Source organism: Larimichthys crocea, unplaced genomic scaffold (genome assembly GCF_000972845.2).
Source record: "Larimichthys crocea isolate SSNF unplaced genomic scaffold, L_crocea_2.0 scaffold270, whole genome shotgun sequence".
Taxonomy (NCBI): domain Eukaryota; kingdom Metazoa; phylum Chordata; class Actinopteri; family Sciaenidae; genus Larimichthys; species Larimichthys crocea.
This window is the reverse complement of record NW_020853564.1, coordinates 110515-127801: the sequence shown is the minus strand read 5'-3', so window position 1 is coordinate 127801 and position 17287 is coordinate 110515. Positions and strand designations below refer to the sequence as shown.

At 42.2% G+C, this 17287-nt stretch overlaps 1 protein-coding gene across 1 annotated transcript; it reads right to left on the bottom strand.

Moving 5' to 3' along the window:
* Positions 1–6998: 6998 nt before the first annotated feature.
* On the bottom strand, positions 6999–17231 carry LOC104933671 (olfactory receptor 1E5). Its single transcript, XM_019275732.2, has 5 exons — positions 17176–17231; positions 9726–9949; positions 8889–9066; positions 8486–8789; positions 6999–7292 (listed from the first exon to the last, which is right to left on the bottom strand). The coding sequence occupies exons 1-5, from the start codon at positions 17229–17231 to the stop codon at positions 6999–7001; spliced, it is 1056 nt and encodes a 351-aa protein (XP_019131277.2).
* Positions 17232–17287: the final 56 nt, after the last annotated feature.

Below are 17287 nucleotides of genomic sequence, written 5' to 3'. Positions count from 1 at the left end.
TCAAATTGTTTTATTAGCACTTTGACTTGAGTAAAAGATCTCAGAGTTTTCCTACTACTGTATGAGATTACCATACATGTTGTGTGTACAATATTCATCTGCGATGCACCTCTAGCTGTCAGAGAAATGTAGTGGAGTATAAAGTTGCATGAAATAAAAATATAAGGAATTCAACTCAACTCAGGGCAGCAGTAGCTCAGTCTGTAGGGACTTGACTTGGAAACTGGTTCCAGTCCAGCATATGGAGGGTGGACTGGCAGCCTGAGAGGTGTATGGTTACCTTCCAGGCACTGCTGAGGTTCTCTAGAGCAAGGCATAGAACCCCTAACTGCTCCCAGGGCTGCCCATCACTCCACCATCTCTCCACATTTTCATGTAGCACTTTGTGTGTGTGCGGTTGTATTTTGGGCCTTTATATGTAAGACTTGAATAAAAAAAGAATTTCTCCATTAGGAGTAAATCCCCTTCTTCAAAACTGTACTTAAGAAGCACTTGAATAAATGCACTCTACATTTCAGCAATGTGTGTAGTTTCTTTTGAGTTGAGAGTCAACAGATTGAGAAAGAGAATCTGCTTGGGATCATCAAAAGTCCCAGAATGAAGGGGTTTAAAGGTGCAGTGTGTAAGATTTGAGGCCTTTACTTTCAGAATAAGGCAGTGGGGATATACTATTCATAATTATGTTCATGCATGTATAATCACCTGAAAATAAAAATATTTTTAAACTTTTGTTACTTTCAAATTCTCCTTTTATATCCACAGTGAGAGTGGGTCCTCTTTCATGGAGGCCACCATGTTGAAACACCGTGTTTCTACAGCAGCCCAGAACAGACAAAGTAAATTACACCACTAGATGCAAGAAAATTCTACACACTGGACCTTTAAAGGTGCATTGCTGCAGTGCAATCACCTCACATCACCCCCACCTCCCTACTGTAAAGGAGAAACAACACTTAAAAGGCCCTGTCTAACAACCCTAACAAAAACAAAAACAAAAATCCTACTTTAAGGCCCCAAATCTTAACATTCAAGCTAATGAAGTCTTTGTGTGGGAACAACTCTTTTCTCTGTGATAACCATGTGATGCTGTGAAGTCACTTGTCCGGTTTGCACAACAGTCAGCAGACCAAAGTGCAGCAGGAAAAACAGTGTAGAACATAAAGTCCAGCTCTGTCCAGCTTCAGCTTTGAATATCACATCAAGTTTGTGACATGGCAGCACAGTATGATGACAAGTTCTGATTGGCTAAGAATTAATTTTATTAAAGAATGATGACTGCACCTCTGTTGCCTTCAGTGTAGTTTTTTCCTCTCCTCCTCCCTGTTTTCATCCCTCCTCCTTGCAGTCATGCTGTGTCCGCACAGTGACTGTAATGTGGGTCAGATATTCAACATGAATACAACTATTCTTCCCTTATTTATACACACACATACACATAGAAAGAGTCTGTGTGCAGACAGAAAAGATTGTGGTTACAGTATAAGACGGTTCATTCTGTTTGTGTGACATTAAACCGGTCAGTATTGCTGCTGTCTGGCCTCTGAACAAAACAGCACTCTCTTTATACACACAAATTATTCTGCATGAGTAAACATTTTGCTGCAATATTTAAATATATGTCACATTTACAACAGTGACACTTAAGGCACGACTGTAAACATAAATAAAACTGATATGATTTCAAGTGTCTGACTCCAACAGCAGGGTGTAAAATTAAAAGGATTGACAGGGTGGGTACGTAACGGGGAACCCCTTTCATAAAGCTGCACTCACACATTCATTACTCATGTTTGGATGGATTATATAGGCAAAAATATAATTATGGTGTAACATCCACTGAACATCAGTCAAATGTCATTGCAGGATGTGGGTTTTCTTTGCTGTGTGTGTGTGTGTGTGTGTGTGTGTGTGTGTGTGTGTGTGTGTGTGAGTACAGAGTGCAGTGAGGTTTGAGAATGCTGCCATCTTGTGGCAAAAGACCTGCATATCAACACTTCACACTGGCACAAACAGTGGAAGGTGCTTTGGATAAGCAGAGCCGCTATCACTGTGGACAAGTTGCCAGCTCATCATAGGGCACATGGAGACAAACAACCATTCACACATACAGACAATGTAGAGTCATCAGTTAACCTGTTAAGGTCATGTCTTTGACTGTGGGAGGAAGCCGGAGTACTCTGAGGAAACACGGGAGAACATGCAAAACTCCACACAGAAAGGCCCAGCTTAAGTTCAAACCTGAAACCTTCTTGCTGTGGGCAACCACTGTGCCACAGTGATGCCCCCTATTTAATATATGTTATTATATATGTAATATTAGTAGCTCAAATTACAGAAAAAGTTTAGCTGCTGATTCTGATAGAAAGGTTTCAGAACACAGTGCATCACAGTTGTTGTGCACAAAGTGTGCAGGGCATGATAACCCCCTTTCCACTGCCAAAAGCCTTCCCATGGGTGGTGGGCCCATGGGAAGGCTCAGGCGGCAGGTGCGGAGAGAGATGGGCGGCAGTCAGAGGCCCTGTTGCAGAAGCTGGCATTGGGACATGGACGTCCTCTCTGGTGGGGAAGGAGCCCGAGCTGGTGCGCAAGGTTGAGATGTACCAGCTAGATATAGTGGGGCTCACCTCGACGCACAGCGTGGGCTCTGGAACCAGTTTCCTTGAGAGGGGTTGGACGCTCTACCACTCTGGAGTTGCCCCCGGCGAGAGGCGCAGGGCGGGGGTGGGAATTTCCCCCGGCTCGGCGCCTGTACGTTGGGGTACCCCCAGATGGACGAGAGGGTAGCCTCCCTTCGCCTTCGGGTGGGGGGACGGGTCCTGAATGTCGTCTGTGTCTATGCACTGAATGGCAGTTCAGAGTACCCACCCTTTTTGGAGTCTTAAGAGGGGGTGCTGGAGAGCGCTCCCTCTGGGGACTCCCTCGTCCTCCTGGGGGACTTCAATGCTCACGTGGGCAGCGACAGTGAGACCTGGGGGGGCGTGATTGGGAGGAACGGCCCCCCGGATCTGAACCCGAGCGGTGTTCTGTTATTGGACTTCTGTGTTCGTCATGGATTGTCCATAACGAACACCATGTTCAAGCATAAGGGTGTCCATATGTGCACTTGGCACCACGCCCTCGGCCGCAGTTCGATGATCGACTTTGTGGTCGTGTCATCGGATTTGCGGCCACATGTCTTGGACACTCGCGTGAATAGAGGGGCGGAGCTGTCAAATGGCGGTGAGTTGGCTCCGATGGTGGGGGAGGATGGCGGTCAGACCTGGCAGGCCCAAACGTTCTGTGCGGCTTTGCTAGGAACGTCTGGCTGAATCTCCTGTCAGAAAGAGTTTCAACTCCCACCTCCAGGAGAGCTTCACTCATGTCGGGGCGGGGGACATTGAGTACGAGTGGACCTTGTTCCGTTCCTCCATTGTCGAGGCGGCTGAAGCTGTGGCCGTAAGGTGGTCGGTGCCTGTCACGGCGGCGGATGCCGTCAAGCTGAAGAAAGAGTCCTACAGAACCTTTTTGGCCTGTGGGAAGCAGCTGACTGGTATCGATGTGCCAAGCAGAGTGCGGCCTCTGCAGTTGCGGAGGCAAAAACTCGGGCGTGGGAGGAGTTCGGTGAGGCCATGGAGAGCGACTTTCGAACGGCTTCGAGGAGGTTCTGGACCACCATCCGGAGGCTCAGGCGGGTGAAGCAGTGCACTGTCAACACTGTGTTTAGTGGGGACGGGGTGCTGCTGACCTCGACTGGGGACGTCTTGGGTCGGTGGAGGGAATACTTCGAAGACCTCCTCAATCCTACCAGCACATCTTTCTTTGAGGAGGCAGAGTTTGGGGACCCCGTGGTGGTCTCGCCCATCTCTGGGGCTGAGGTCGCTGAGGTAGTCAAAAAAGCCCTCGGTGGCAGGGCCCCGGGGGTGCATGAGGTCTGCCCGGAGTTCCTCAAGGCTCTGGATATTGTGGGGCTGTCTTGGTTGACACGTCTCTGCAACATCACGTGGACATCGGGGGCAGTGCCTCTGGACTGGCAGACCGGGGTGGTGGTTCTCCTCTTCAAAAAGGGGGACTGGAGGATGTGCTCCAACTATAGGGGGATCACACTCCTCAGCCTCCCCGGGAAGGTCTTTTCGGGGGTCCTGGAAAGGAGGGTCCACAAGATTGTCGAACCTCGGATCCAGGAGGAGCAGTGTGGTTTTCGTCCTGGTCGTGGAACTGTGGACGAGCTCTCTCCCCCCCTAGCGTGGCCCTGGAGGGTGCATGGGAGTTCGCCCAACCAGTCTATATGTGCTTTGTGGACCTGGAGAAGGCGTTCGGACGTTTCCCTCGGGGACTCCTGTGGGGGTGCTGGAGAGCGCTCCCTCTCCGGACCCATTAATACGGGCTATCCGGTCCCTGTACTCTCGGTGCCAGAGCTTGGTCCGCATTGCCGGCAATAAGTCGGACCTGTTTCCCGTGGGAGTTGGACTCCGCTAGGGCTGCCCTTTGTCACCGGTTCCGTTCATATCCACTCTTCAGCGACCTGCACTGGCTGCCTGTAGCTGCCAGAATTAAACACAAAGCTCTGATGCTAGCCTACAAAACCATCTCAGGATCTGCCCCTGCCTATCTCAGCGTCTTACTAAAGGCTCACGTCCCGACCAGGGCGCTCCGCTCCGCTCATACAAACGTCTAGTTGTACCCTCGCCTCTCGCAAAGTGAGGTCACTCTAGACTCTTCTCTGTGGTTGTCCCCAAATGGTGGAATGACCTACCAACGGCTACTAGAACAGCAACATCCCTTTCTACCTTTAAAAAACTTGTAAAAACCTTTCTGTTTCGAGAATGCTTCCCTGCCTAACAAAACTAACAACTACTCTGTGCTCCTTTACACCTTTCTCAGCTTATGTCCTCCTCTGTAAGTCGCTTTGGATAAAAGTGTCTGCTAAATGCAATGTAATGTAATGTAATAACCTTTTTGGACAGAATCTCTAGGCGCAGCCAGGGCGTTGAGGGGCTGCGATTCAGTGGCCTCAGGATTGGGTCGCTGCTTTTTGTGGACGATCTAGTCCTGTTGGCTTCATCGGAACGTGACCTTCAGCTCTCTCTGGAGCGGTTTGCAGCCGAGTGCGAAGCGGCTGGGATGAGAATCAGCACCTCCAAATCTGAGGCCATGGTTCTCAGCCGGAAAAGGGTGGAGTGCAGCCTTCGGGTCAGGGATGAGATCCTGTCTCAAGTGGAGGAGTTTAAGTATCTCGGGGTCTTGTTCACGAGTGAGGGAAGGATGGAACGAGAGATCGACCAGCGGATCAGTGCGGCTTCTGCAGTGATGTGGACTCTGCACCGGTCCGTCGTGGTGAAGAAGGAGCTGAGCCGAAAGGCGAAGCTCTTGATTTACCAGTCGATCTACGTTCCTACCCTCACCTATGGTCACGAGCTTTGGGTAGTGACCGAAAGAATGAGATCGCGAATACAAGCAGCCAAAATGAGCTTCCTTCACAGGGTTGCTGGGCTCTCCCTTAGAGATAGGGTGAGAAGCTCGGCCATCCGCGAGGAGCTCAGAGTAGAACCGCTGCTCCTCCGCATCGAGAGGAACCAGTTGAGGTGGCTCGGGCATCTCGTGAGGATGCCTCCTGGACGTCTCCCTGGTGAGATGTCCCTAGGAGAGCTAGAAGAAGTGGCCGGGGAGAGGGAAGACGGACGGACGGGCACTGCCAAAAGTGGCAACAGTTGTGATATCTTTGTTCATTTTAATCTCAATAAACCATTAAACCAATACTATATGGTCCACCTGTTCTACCTTTTTCCCTAAAAGTTTTGTTTTTCTTTCTCATGCTTTTTTTCCACATTCTTCCTCATTATAAATCTACCTTCTGTTGTTTTTTTTCACAGAGTGGATCTGGAGCATTGTCGTTTTTTGGTTTCATGTTTAGTGTTTCTTGTTTTATTTCACAATTCCCCTCTCCTCATGTCTGTAACTTTACTTGCTGCCATAGTTACATTTCCCACCAGTTTTAATTGTCTGTGATTTATGAACTGGAGGGTGGACTGGCATGAACTATATGACTTATGTTGTTTTTGTAATGACATTTGATTACATTTTAAACACAAGAAACTGACATGAGTAAATGCAGAAAGGCTTTCTATGAAATGAAAACCATTAGTACACATACAGACAGTTAAAGCAGGACAAAAGAAAGGAAATATTATTTAAGAGGGCACAGACATATGCCTTGATTTCTCCACTACTACAACATATTTTTGTCAGTCTATATAACTTATTTCAATGTATATTACTATATACATTCATAAATTGACATGAAAGCATTTATTAAAGGTCCAGTGTGTAAGATTTAGGAGTATTTATTAGCAGGAATAGAATACAATATTTATTAGTACGTATAATCACCTGAAAATAAGTAGTTGTCTCACAATGAGCTCTTTATATCTACAGTGAGAGTGGGTCTTCTTCCATGTTGAACCACCATATTTGTACAGTAGCCTAGAACAGACATTATTATTATTATTATTATTATAACAGACAGATATTGACTTTTGCTTTTATTTGCAGAGTTTTTCTCAAATGCTTGAAAGGAGAGGGTGAGGCATGGGAGAGTATTGATTTGGTTGCAATCTGCAACTTCACTGCTAGGTGCCACTAAATCCTACACACTGCACCTTTAAGGGGACCTACTGGCAGAAATAGAATATAATAACCATAACTATGTTTTCATTTGTGTATGCCAACCTGAAAATAAGAATCATTATGTTTTTATTACTATAGAATGAGCCTTTTATATCTACAGAGGAGTCTACCATGTTAAACTGCCATGTTTCTACAAACCTAGAGTGGACAAATAGACTCTAGATAGGACCTTTTCTGCTTTTCATGAGTTTCACGGCCACTGTAGTTTACCTGCTACACTGTAGTATACATGCTTGGAATGGGAGGGTGAGACAAGCGTCATTCAGTTGGTTGCAATCTGCAACCTTACCACTAGATGCCACTAAATCCTACAAACTGCACCTTTAAGGCTCTTGTCAGTATGACTTGGTGACAGCCACAATTTGGCCATGCTTCATAGGCATAATGCTCTTTCGTCTCTGGACCCAGCGTTTTAAAATTAGCTTGAGCTCCTTGGTTCTGAGACAGTAGATAAACGGGTTGATCAGTGGAGGGAAAAGACTGTAGAAGAGGGCAGTGGCTATACGCTTGTCTGGGGTCATTATCAAGTTGGGAAAGTAAGGTGTGGAGTAGACAAAGAAACGTGGTAAGTAGTAGATGGAAATGATGCAGCCCTGGGTGGCACAGGTAGAGAAGGTCTTCATTCTGCCCTGAGGAGAACAGCAGCTCAGGGTTAAAAGAAGGCATGAAAAATAAAATGAAAAGGTTTAGTTGGTCTTGACTACAATAGTGGTATCATGTGCTTATGCATAGTCAGTGTGTATCTACAGTAACAGACAGTCCTTTCCCTTCGTGCTACATTGTCTCAACCATAGAACTTGCTTGTCATATCTGCATGTATTACACTGCAGATCTAATGTAAAGGTAAAGCAGTGAGAATACACTCACTTATCAAAACACTTTTTTTTGTGTGTGTGTGGCTTTTGTCTGATCCTCAGGGTTCCACATTACAGATACCTAAACACATTAACCTTATTAGCCTTTGACAGCTCTGCTGGAAAACTGTTTAATTCAGAATGTTAATTATTAAGACATGATTTAAAGTCATCTAGGTGCAATTTGATGAGGTCTAAAATAACAAGACAGCTCACCAACTTTATCACCTTTGTAAAAAATGATATACAATACCTTACTTACTTTTTTTTCTGTATGATAAATATTATTGTTGCTACATATGTGTGGCTGTGGCTCAGAGGCAGAGTGGGTCATTCACTAATCAGATGACCGGCTCCTCCGGTCTGCATGTCTGGTCTGCAAGATACTGAACCCCAAATTGCTCCCGAAGGCTGTGTGAATGCGTATGCGTTAGCTCCTAAAAAGACGAGTGCTTGGCACCTTGCATGGTAGCCAATGCCATCAGTGAGATATGTACTGTAAAGCGCTTTGAGTGGTTGGAAGACTAGAAAGGCACTGTATATAAGTACATCCATTTACATATATCCATATGTGTTTCACACAAATGTGATGTATATAACTCACCATATTTAATCTTACCTCATCAGGCTGTGTTGAGAAGGCTTTAATAACATTCTGAATTAAACTTTTTTTTTCTGGGCTGATGATGGAAGTAATCTTTCTCATCTTTATTCCAACGTACAGCCAATCATAATTATAATGCGCTACAGCATCTGTTAGGGCAGATCTAGCAAGTTGAGCACATCTGGTACCTGCACTGGGTCTTGTATATGCTTCTTCATACTGGGAGCTGACCACTGTCTACTGCAGGTAGCACAGTGACTGTCTGTAAGTACTCCATACAACCCCACATCAAAAAACCTCAGCATGCAATCTTGATTCTGAAAGTATTTTAGGATATTAGTATAATCTAATGATTGAACCTCACCTGTCCAGTGGCCATGTTCAATGCTGAGATAATGATGCAAATGTAAGAGATGACAATCAAGGCTAAAGGAACGTACAGAATAAACATTGCTCCAGCAAAGGCATCGCGGAATTGTTTGCTGGTGTCCCCACACACTAGAGCCATAACAGACATGGTGTCACAGAAAGCGTGTACGATTTGGTTGGGCCCACAAAATGGCATCATGGTGAAGTGGAAGGTGCTAATTCCAGAGAAGATGTGTGCCACCACCCAGCAGAAGAGTGTGAGGCCTAACATGGTTTGGTTTGTCATCACCATTGAGTATCTGAGGAGAAAAAGAGAGAGAGAAAGAATGAAGGATAGGAGATGTATTTTCAGTCTTACTTGAGGGCTTAGAGGTAAGAACAATCAAACTTTTCTTCACCTGAAAGGAAAACAGATGGCCAGATATCGGTCCAGGGCCATTGTCAGTAAAATCAGGGAATTCAAGGAGCCAAAATAGTGGATCATGTGCATTTGGAAGAGGCAAGTTTGAAAGCCAAGACTCCCATCATTCCACCAGTAGCGAGCAATTAATTTGGGTAAAGCCACTGTGGTAAAGCCTATGGGATAAGAAACTTCATTGAAAGAAAATCAATGGCCAATGGAGACACAGCTGCAATCAAACAGACAATGAAATCACACACCAAAGTCACAATAATAAATACATAAACAAAGAGTATCACATATAGCACATGCCCTGTGAGATGAGAAGGCAAAGCAAAGCAGATCATGTGACAATTGTTGTGTTTTTCTTAATTTTCTTTAAACTATTTCATGGTTAGAGATGATTTTTCAAAAATGTCAAGATCACATTTATGTGTTGTCACATTTAAAAAGATGAATTTAAACTAAAGGACAGACATATTCACACTGTTGAGTAAACTGTTCACAGCTTTATATCCTTATATCCTTCATAACCAGATGCTGAAAAAAATTGGAATGTCAGTTGATTTGTTTTGTTGATTTCTTTCAGCAGAAACCTGCACTGTCAGTTACTTACACTCATATTTCTTGATCAAATCTTGACATTTCTCAATCCAGTACAGTCCATCAGTGTTTCTACAGCTATTTCAAAGAGCCAGTGATGACTGTTGGGAGTACATTTATTTCATGAAAGCTGCATAACACTTACAACATAACATAACATAACACAACATAACAACTTACAACAACACTCACAAGATGTATGGCAGTTCGACACAATCATTAACATACTGACCAATATCTGAGAGGGCCAAGCTGACCATGACAATGTACATGGGCTTCTGGAGATTCTGCTCCAAAGCAAACAGCACCACCAGCAAGAGGTTGCCCACCAACGTGGTCACATAGAGGAAGAAGAAGAACCACGCCACCAGGTCAAAATGCTCTGGCTGGAGACTCGGGAAGCCCACAATAACAAACTCTGACACACGTGTGTAGTTAACATCCACCGAAAACATACTGAAGGCAGCGTTAAAATAAATAATACAACCGGTGCAGCATGTGATTGAGAGGGATTGTGTTTGAATTGTAAGTTCAGAATTAGTTTTAGACGTCTAACAGTGCTTACCTCACCACACAGCTTTGACGATGTGAGAAACGTGGGCAGCAGCTGTGAGTTTTATAAAGATTTTGTGACAGGCAGGAAGTGAAAATCATGTTTAAACCTTAACCCGCAAGAGACAAAAAGGAGCACACGCAGGTTGTCCGAGTTATCTTACCATAACAATTCATCAGTAAGACATAATAAAGCAACATATTTTGCATTGCACCATGTTTAATTAGAATAGTGACTTTGAAGACTGTTTATAACCAAGCTTCAAGTGTGTCTGACTCTGGCCCTGTCGCCCCCATACATTATTACTGACACTGCTCAGCAAATTCAGTACTAGAAAATTCCCGCAGAGACTGACGAATGGGCTGTTGCTAGGGGTCTGTATTCAAAAAGCACACCTCAAATAGTCATTTTTATTAACATTTTACAATTAACAATTTACTAATAAACATTAGCATGTTAGCATTAGCATGTTAGCATTAGCATTTCAGCACTGATGTGCTAGCAATTAACATTAGCATGTTAAGATTAGCATGGTAACATTAGCATGTTAACATTAACATGTATTTAATTCTTAGTTGCTAATGCTAATTAACATTAGCATGTTAACATTAGCATGTTATCATTAGCATGTTAGCGCTGATGCGCTAGCAATTACCTTTAACATGTTAACATTAGCATGTTAACACTTATGCGCTGATGCACTAGCAATTAACATTAGCATGTTAGCATTAATGTTAGCATTTAGCATGTTAGCGCTGATGCACTAGCAATTAGCTTTAGCATGTTAAGATTAACAATTATCATTAGCATGTTAACACTGATGCGCTAGCAATTAACATTAGCATGTTAACATTAGCATTTTAACATTAGCAGGTTAACATTACCATGTTATCATTAGAATGTTAGCGCTGATGCGCTAGCAATTAACATTAGCATGTTAGCATTAGCCCAAATGGGCGTTAGTGTGTGTAGTTAACATCCACCGAAAACATACTGAAGGCAGCGTTAAAATAAATAATACAACCAGTGCAGCATGTGATTGAGAGGGATTGTGTTTGAATTGTAAGTTCAGAGATAGTTTAGACATCTAAAGCATGTAAACATTAGCATTTTTACGTTAGCATGTTAACTTTAGCATGTTAGCATTAGCATGTAAACATTAGCATTTTTACGTAAGCATGTTAACACTAGCATTTTAGCATTAGCATGTGAACGCTGATGCGCTGACGCGCTAGCAATTACCATCAGCATGTTAGCATTAACATGTCAGCATTAACGTGTTAACGTTGATGCGCTAGCAATTAACATTAGCATGTTAACATTAGCATGTTAACGCTGATGCACTATCAGTTAACATTAACATTAACATGTTAACATTAGCATGTTAACATTATCATGTTAACATTAGCATGTTAACGCTGATGCACTAGCAATTATCATTAGCATGTTAATATTAGCATTTAAGCATTAATGTGTTAGCCCTGATGCGCTAGCAATTAACATTAGCATGTTAACATTAGCATATTAGCGCTGATGCGCTGACGTGCTAGCAATTACCATTAGCATGTTAATATTAGCATGTCTTTAATTCTTAGTGGCTAATGCTAATTAACATTAGCATGTTAACATCAGCATTTTAACAATTACCATTTGTATTTAATTCCTAGTGGCTAATGTTAATTAGCATTAATTTTAGCATTAGTCGCTAATGTTAGCAAATAGCATGTCTTTACAGCTAGCGCGTTAGCTCTGCTATCTCTGTGTGTCATTTTAGACAGACAAGTTCCAATTAAGTGCCAAAACTGCTAAGATGGCCGCCGCTCTGCCCCTCCCCCCTCTCCTCCTTCAAGCAGGCTTGAGGTTGCCAAGCGACCAGGACCTAATCAGTAGCAGCTAACCTGCACCTGTTAGAATGTCAGTTACAAATCCTGACACAGACTGAGAGAAAATGCTGAGACCTTCCCTCGAAGAGGAAGGATCTCTGACCAAACCGTATTTCCAATCATTGAACCGACATAACTGGGAGCATCGTGTGCCCTTCCTGAATGTCTACATAGTCGTTTTGTGTCGATAAATGAAGAAATGTGCCCTTAGGAGCAATTCAGAGAAACGTTACTTCTGCTTTCCTCCAGAAAATTTCCCGCCTTTTTAACATGGGAGTCTATGAGGTTGTCGATGGGTGCTGCTGCTGAATCTTCGTGTCTCGAGCCAAAACTATAAAGCTGACAGCCTCAACGGTGTTACCACTGTGACCGCCTCGAATTTTCCTACGTTTCTAGCTATAAATGATTTCTGTAGCTTCACATTTGTGGGCACAGTCACAGTTTACAAATTTATTTTTCGACGACTTTTTCTCTCCCTCTCCACTGTAGCGATGACATCATTCACTCTAGCTCTTAAAAGTTCTTGTAATACACACCCATTCATTTTTTGGCATGTTTTTTGGCGATTTTTGGCAAAACCGTTTGCCGAAACTCTTAGAAAAGTCATAGCACACCGATCCCAGCCGAGCCACACGTTTTGATACCCGTTTTGTGTGTGTGTGCGACAAAAAAAACTCTGGGAGGAGATGCGAACCAGAAAACTGGCGTAAGAATAATAATAATAAGAAGAATAAGCGTGGTGGATAACATATAGTGTGTGGTTTCAGGCACACTCAATTATTTATTAAGAAGTATTAGTGGCTGGGTGTGAAAAAGATATGAAAATGGCACAAGCATGCCAACATTTGATAAATAAAATTTTTCTTTTTTATCATAAATTTTTACTTTTAGAAATGAACTGATGTCTTTTAACACACATTCTTGAGGGCCCATTGCCAACAAGGCCTTTGTGGGCACTAAGTCACAATGTCACCCATTTAATTAACCTCTAAAAGTTACAATAAGTAATTCCTTGCAATCAAGGACACAAGTTGCCATATTATTTTAATTTACATATTATTATTATAAGCTTTGGAACAACAACAACCTGCACCACTTCTGTGACAAATATTTGCATCTGTGTGTTCATGTGCAGGAGGGACTGAACCCTCTCAGGATCAATTAGTCGGTTTGGTCATAACAGGTGTAAACAAGAGTGTTGTCTTCCAGGAAGCAGTCTGGTACGAGTAAAAAACAGATCAGGTCTCCTGAGGGCATATGTGAACATACATGGGGCTTGTGGAGGGATTCCCCTGGGTCAGCCTGGAGGAGGCTTGATACACTTGTTGTTTGCAATAGAGGAAAGTAAGTAAGTAAGTTAACTGTGAAATCCATGATGATTGTTTGTGGCCGTCTTACTTGTGAAAAACAGATAAAGAAAGTGTAAAGATGATCAAGATGCAGTGGAAGTAGTCATGAAACTTTAAAAATGTGTGGGTTGCATATGAAGGAAATGTCATGTGCTAACAAGATTTAATACCACTTTATCACTGGTTTTCTGACATCCCTGTAGAAGAAGCAATCAGTTGATGATGAATACAAAAACAGTTACAGTTAACAGTTATCACCCTACTGTGTGTTAGAATATGTTATGATTCTCTTGGAAATAATAAAAAAACTCATAATGTTGCCAGATTAACAAGTGGTTCATTCCCCCAGGAGGCCAATTTGTGACCATTTTTGGGGGGCAGAACGTAGAATGGTGTAATGAACTGTTCCCTGCAGACCCGAGGCAGTGGATGCATCCCCTCATTTTATTCTCTTTATTATTTATTTTCAGAGGCGATCTCTCTCCGTGGGATAATTCAAACACTGACACTAGGGAGATCATTTCATTAGTTTGGCAACAATACCGTAATGGTAAATCCCTACGGTCAATACTGATACATGTAATAGTTTGAGTTTAAAGATCTTGAGGCCCTGGAGCTTTATTAGTCCCATGAGTCAGTTCTAAAATTGTTTTTGACACAGCACACAGAGCCAGATGGAATTGATAAGAATTATTAACATGTGTCTCCCATGAATTCAGAGTGTGCTTTCTCTAAGACTGGAGTTGGACTTTGTCCATCTCCCTCTTGCAGTTTTTTAGTTTCCAGTTTTTTATTTTAAAGGTTCAGTGTGTCAGATTTAGATGGCTCTATTTACAGAATATGGCAGGAATTGAATATTATATTCAGAACTATTTTCATTAGTGTGTAACCACTTGAAAATGAGAATCATTATGTTTTAATTACATTAGAACTAACCTTTTTTATACAGGCCTCTTCTCCCATGTTGCTGGGCCACTGTAGCTCAGAACAGATAAACTAAACCCTGGGTTTAGATGGGCCCATTTGTGTTTTTCACACCTTTCATGGCCACTGTAGTTTCTCCTTTGTGACGGAACAAGAGGGTGAGGTGAAGGATTGCAATCAACAACTGCACCTGGAGATTTTTATATGGTTTAAGGTGCTTAACTGGTTCAGTTAAAACATGAATCTTAATATTTTTTACCTCACAAATGTTTTTGTATCGTGTAAAGTAAGTGTACCTTCTACTTCATTTGAAATGCTGCTCAGTAATTAGGCCTCTAATGAGACCTGCTGATGTTGTTCATCTTGAAATGAAGTAATGATGTAATCCTGAAGTGTATGACAACAAAGCAATGTTACACAGTCTTCATGCAAGTTCATTCAATTTAACAGAGTAGTTCTAGTTTTTGATATTTTAGAAATATAAAAGATTAATAGCACTCATGTCTGTACTTAGCTAAGTACTGTAAACAGAAGGACCCAAACTGCTATTCTGGCTGTTCAAGTCAAAGTCAAGTCAAAAAAAAAGAAAAAAAGAATTCCTATTAGCACCTTATAAATAAATGTTATATCACACTTTAATTAGTTTAATTAATACAAAAGCCAAAATGTAAAAAACATCTATTTGTAGTTTTACAGGGTTATGTGCTGCAGTATATTTCCCCAAATCTTAAATCACTGTTTCTCAAACTGTGGTACAAGGACCACTGGTGTTATGCCAGCTCCCCTGAGTGCTATGCAGAGGGATCTCTGAAATATATATCATTTAATAAATTAGTTTAGAAACATTTAATACCATCAAGACAACAAGAATTTGAATGAAAACACTAAAGCTATGCGATCCTTTAATATTTTGTTTCAGTATCATCTGCTCCATAGTCATGTTGCATTCATGCAGGTAGCCAATGAACAGTCAATAAAATAAAAAATAAACCTCCAGAATAAATCTTCTTCCTGTGTGAACCTTCCCTAGCTCAACAGGGTTGGCCTACTGTTTTGATTTTAATGTCAAATGTATTCTGGGGTGGAACACAGTGGGCAGTGAAGGTTCCTGGTCTTTAATCTTTAGCGGACTCACAAATAATTTTGATTCCAATAATTGTGTACAACCTGGGTGCATTGACAGAATTTAGTTGCAGATTTAATTCAGAGCTGTCCTCTTATAATTATTTTCACAAACTAGTAATACAATAAGTCAACTGACACAACACATGACTTATGTAATCCAAGTCATGAAAAGTTTCTAACTGCATGAAGCAATGTAACTTCTTCTAACTTCGTCTGTCTCCCAACTGGCCTAACATGACCCATCCCTCTCTCTTGACTGTCCCCTGCAGTTTCGGACAAAATGTTTACCTTGGTGTTCTGGATGTCATCATCCTGTAAGAGCAATGTCGACAAACAACTCATTAACAGCCTCATTAGGTAGAGTTGTTCCAGCATTTAGCAAGGGAATAACGGATAATTCAGTTGTGAATTTCTTACTGCAAGAAGCAAACAATCAGAACTTAAGTAAAGAACAGCAAAGGTTTTTCTGACATATATTAATTTATTTGATGAAAATCAGCATGATTAGATGCATGTTTGGGTCAGGTGAGGAAGGGGGCCTGAAGGAAGGGGGCATTGTTAATAATAGCAGATCTCCATCTTGCTGGCATCTGAATCCAAGTGAAGTTCTCACTGTGCTGGATCACCTCGCTCTGTGAGGTCCATCTGGTCCATCAAAAGTCACTCTCATTGTATCCGTCCATAAAAAAAAAACTGTCTTCAGATATCTCTTGGCCCAGTCTTGCTGCTTTAACTTATGGACTTACTTGTTCAGTGGTGGTCGTGTTTCAGCCTTCCTTACCTGGGCCACTTCTCTAACCCACTTTACTAAACTAAACTTCTACTAAACAAGAGTAAAGTGTGAGTAAAGTTAAAGCATGCAATTTATACTACATTACATTGCCATTTAAAAAGATAATTGTGACTGAAAATAAAATTGTTACAGAACAGTGCATTTGTATGTAACTTTTTTTTCTCCATTATTTATTCATTAATTGTTTTTATAAAATGTTAGTAGTGGCCCCCAGCATCTTCACATTGGCAACACCATTCGAGGTCTTAAAGAATAGCTGCGACGATGACAGGGTACATTTCGTGAATGGTGGAGGAAGAAGGATATGGGGTGTTCTTTTGGACACTCCAGGTAGCTTGCATTTATGGAATATGGCAGAACTGGAGGTTAATGTATTCCTGGTAGCTTCTTGGTAGTTCTTAGCGGTTAATTTGTATCTTTTTTTCTCCACACATTTCTTGCAACCTTGTTTACCTTTTTGACCTCATTTACAACAAAAGGTTTGATTGTTCTGTGATCACACCTTAATACCTTAGCTACTTCAAGAGTGCTGCATTGCTCTAAAAGGCATTTTACAATTGTTAACAACTAAGTTCATATAACTTGGAGATGAAAAATATGCATGAAAATTATTATAAGGTCAAAATATTCTATGTGATTTACAAAGACCACTATGAGACGGACTATGAGGAGCTGCAGGACCTCACTCGGAATAGAGAAAGGAGAGGAGAAGAGAGGAGCTCTGACTGTAGTGTGTGCTTAGGTGCAGACACTGCAGCAATTGGTGAAATTTCAGCAACCCAAATTTTCCCCCACTAACACTCCGACCATCCTTCAGCCACAAACACCACCGCATTACCTCCAATACGCACAGTCGTGTATTCTAAGCGGTAACTACATTGACCTTACTTAACTCATTCATTCATCCACATGCAACCTCCACATCCCTAGGAAACTGCAAGCATTTTTGGGCCCAATCGAACTCGAACAACCATTCACCACCCACCCCAAAGAGCTCACAGCTGCAGTACTCATCTTATCATTTTACCTGTACCGCGATATCATCTGACAATTACCTGTCCCTTATCATCGACCTGGCCTTGCAGTTCAGTGGCAGTGTACCAGGGTACATAGTGGGGCGCTCTAGATCCAGAGCTGTACTGTCACATCTTTGCAGAACGCTCATCC

Excerpts from the sequence above, each read along its gene's own strand:
- LOC104933671 (XM_019275732.2), bottom strand. The coding sequence starts at position 17,231 with ATGTACCCTGGTACACTGCCACTGAACTGCAAGGCCAGGTCGATGATA. Across the intron at positions 9,950-17,175 it reads AGGTCGATGATAAGGGACAG|TATGTTTTCGGTGGATGTTA; the intron begins GTAATTGTCAGA and ends CGCTGCCTTCAG. Across the intron at positions 7,293-8,485 it reads TGAACATGGCCACTGGACAG|GGCAGAATGAAGACCTTCTC; the intron begins GTGAGGTTCAAT and ends TGTTCTCCTCAG.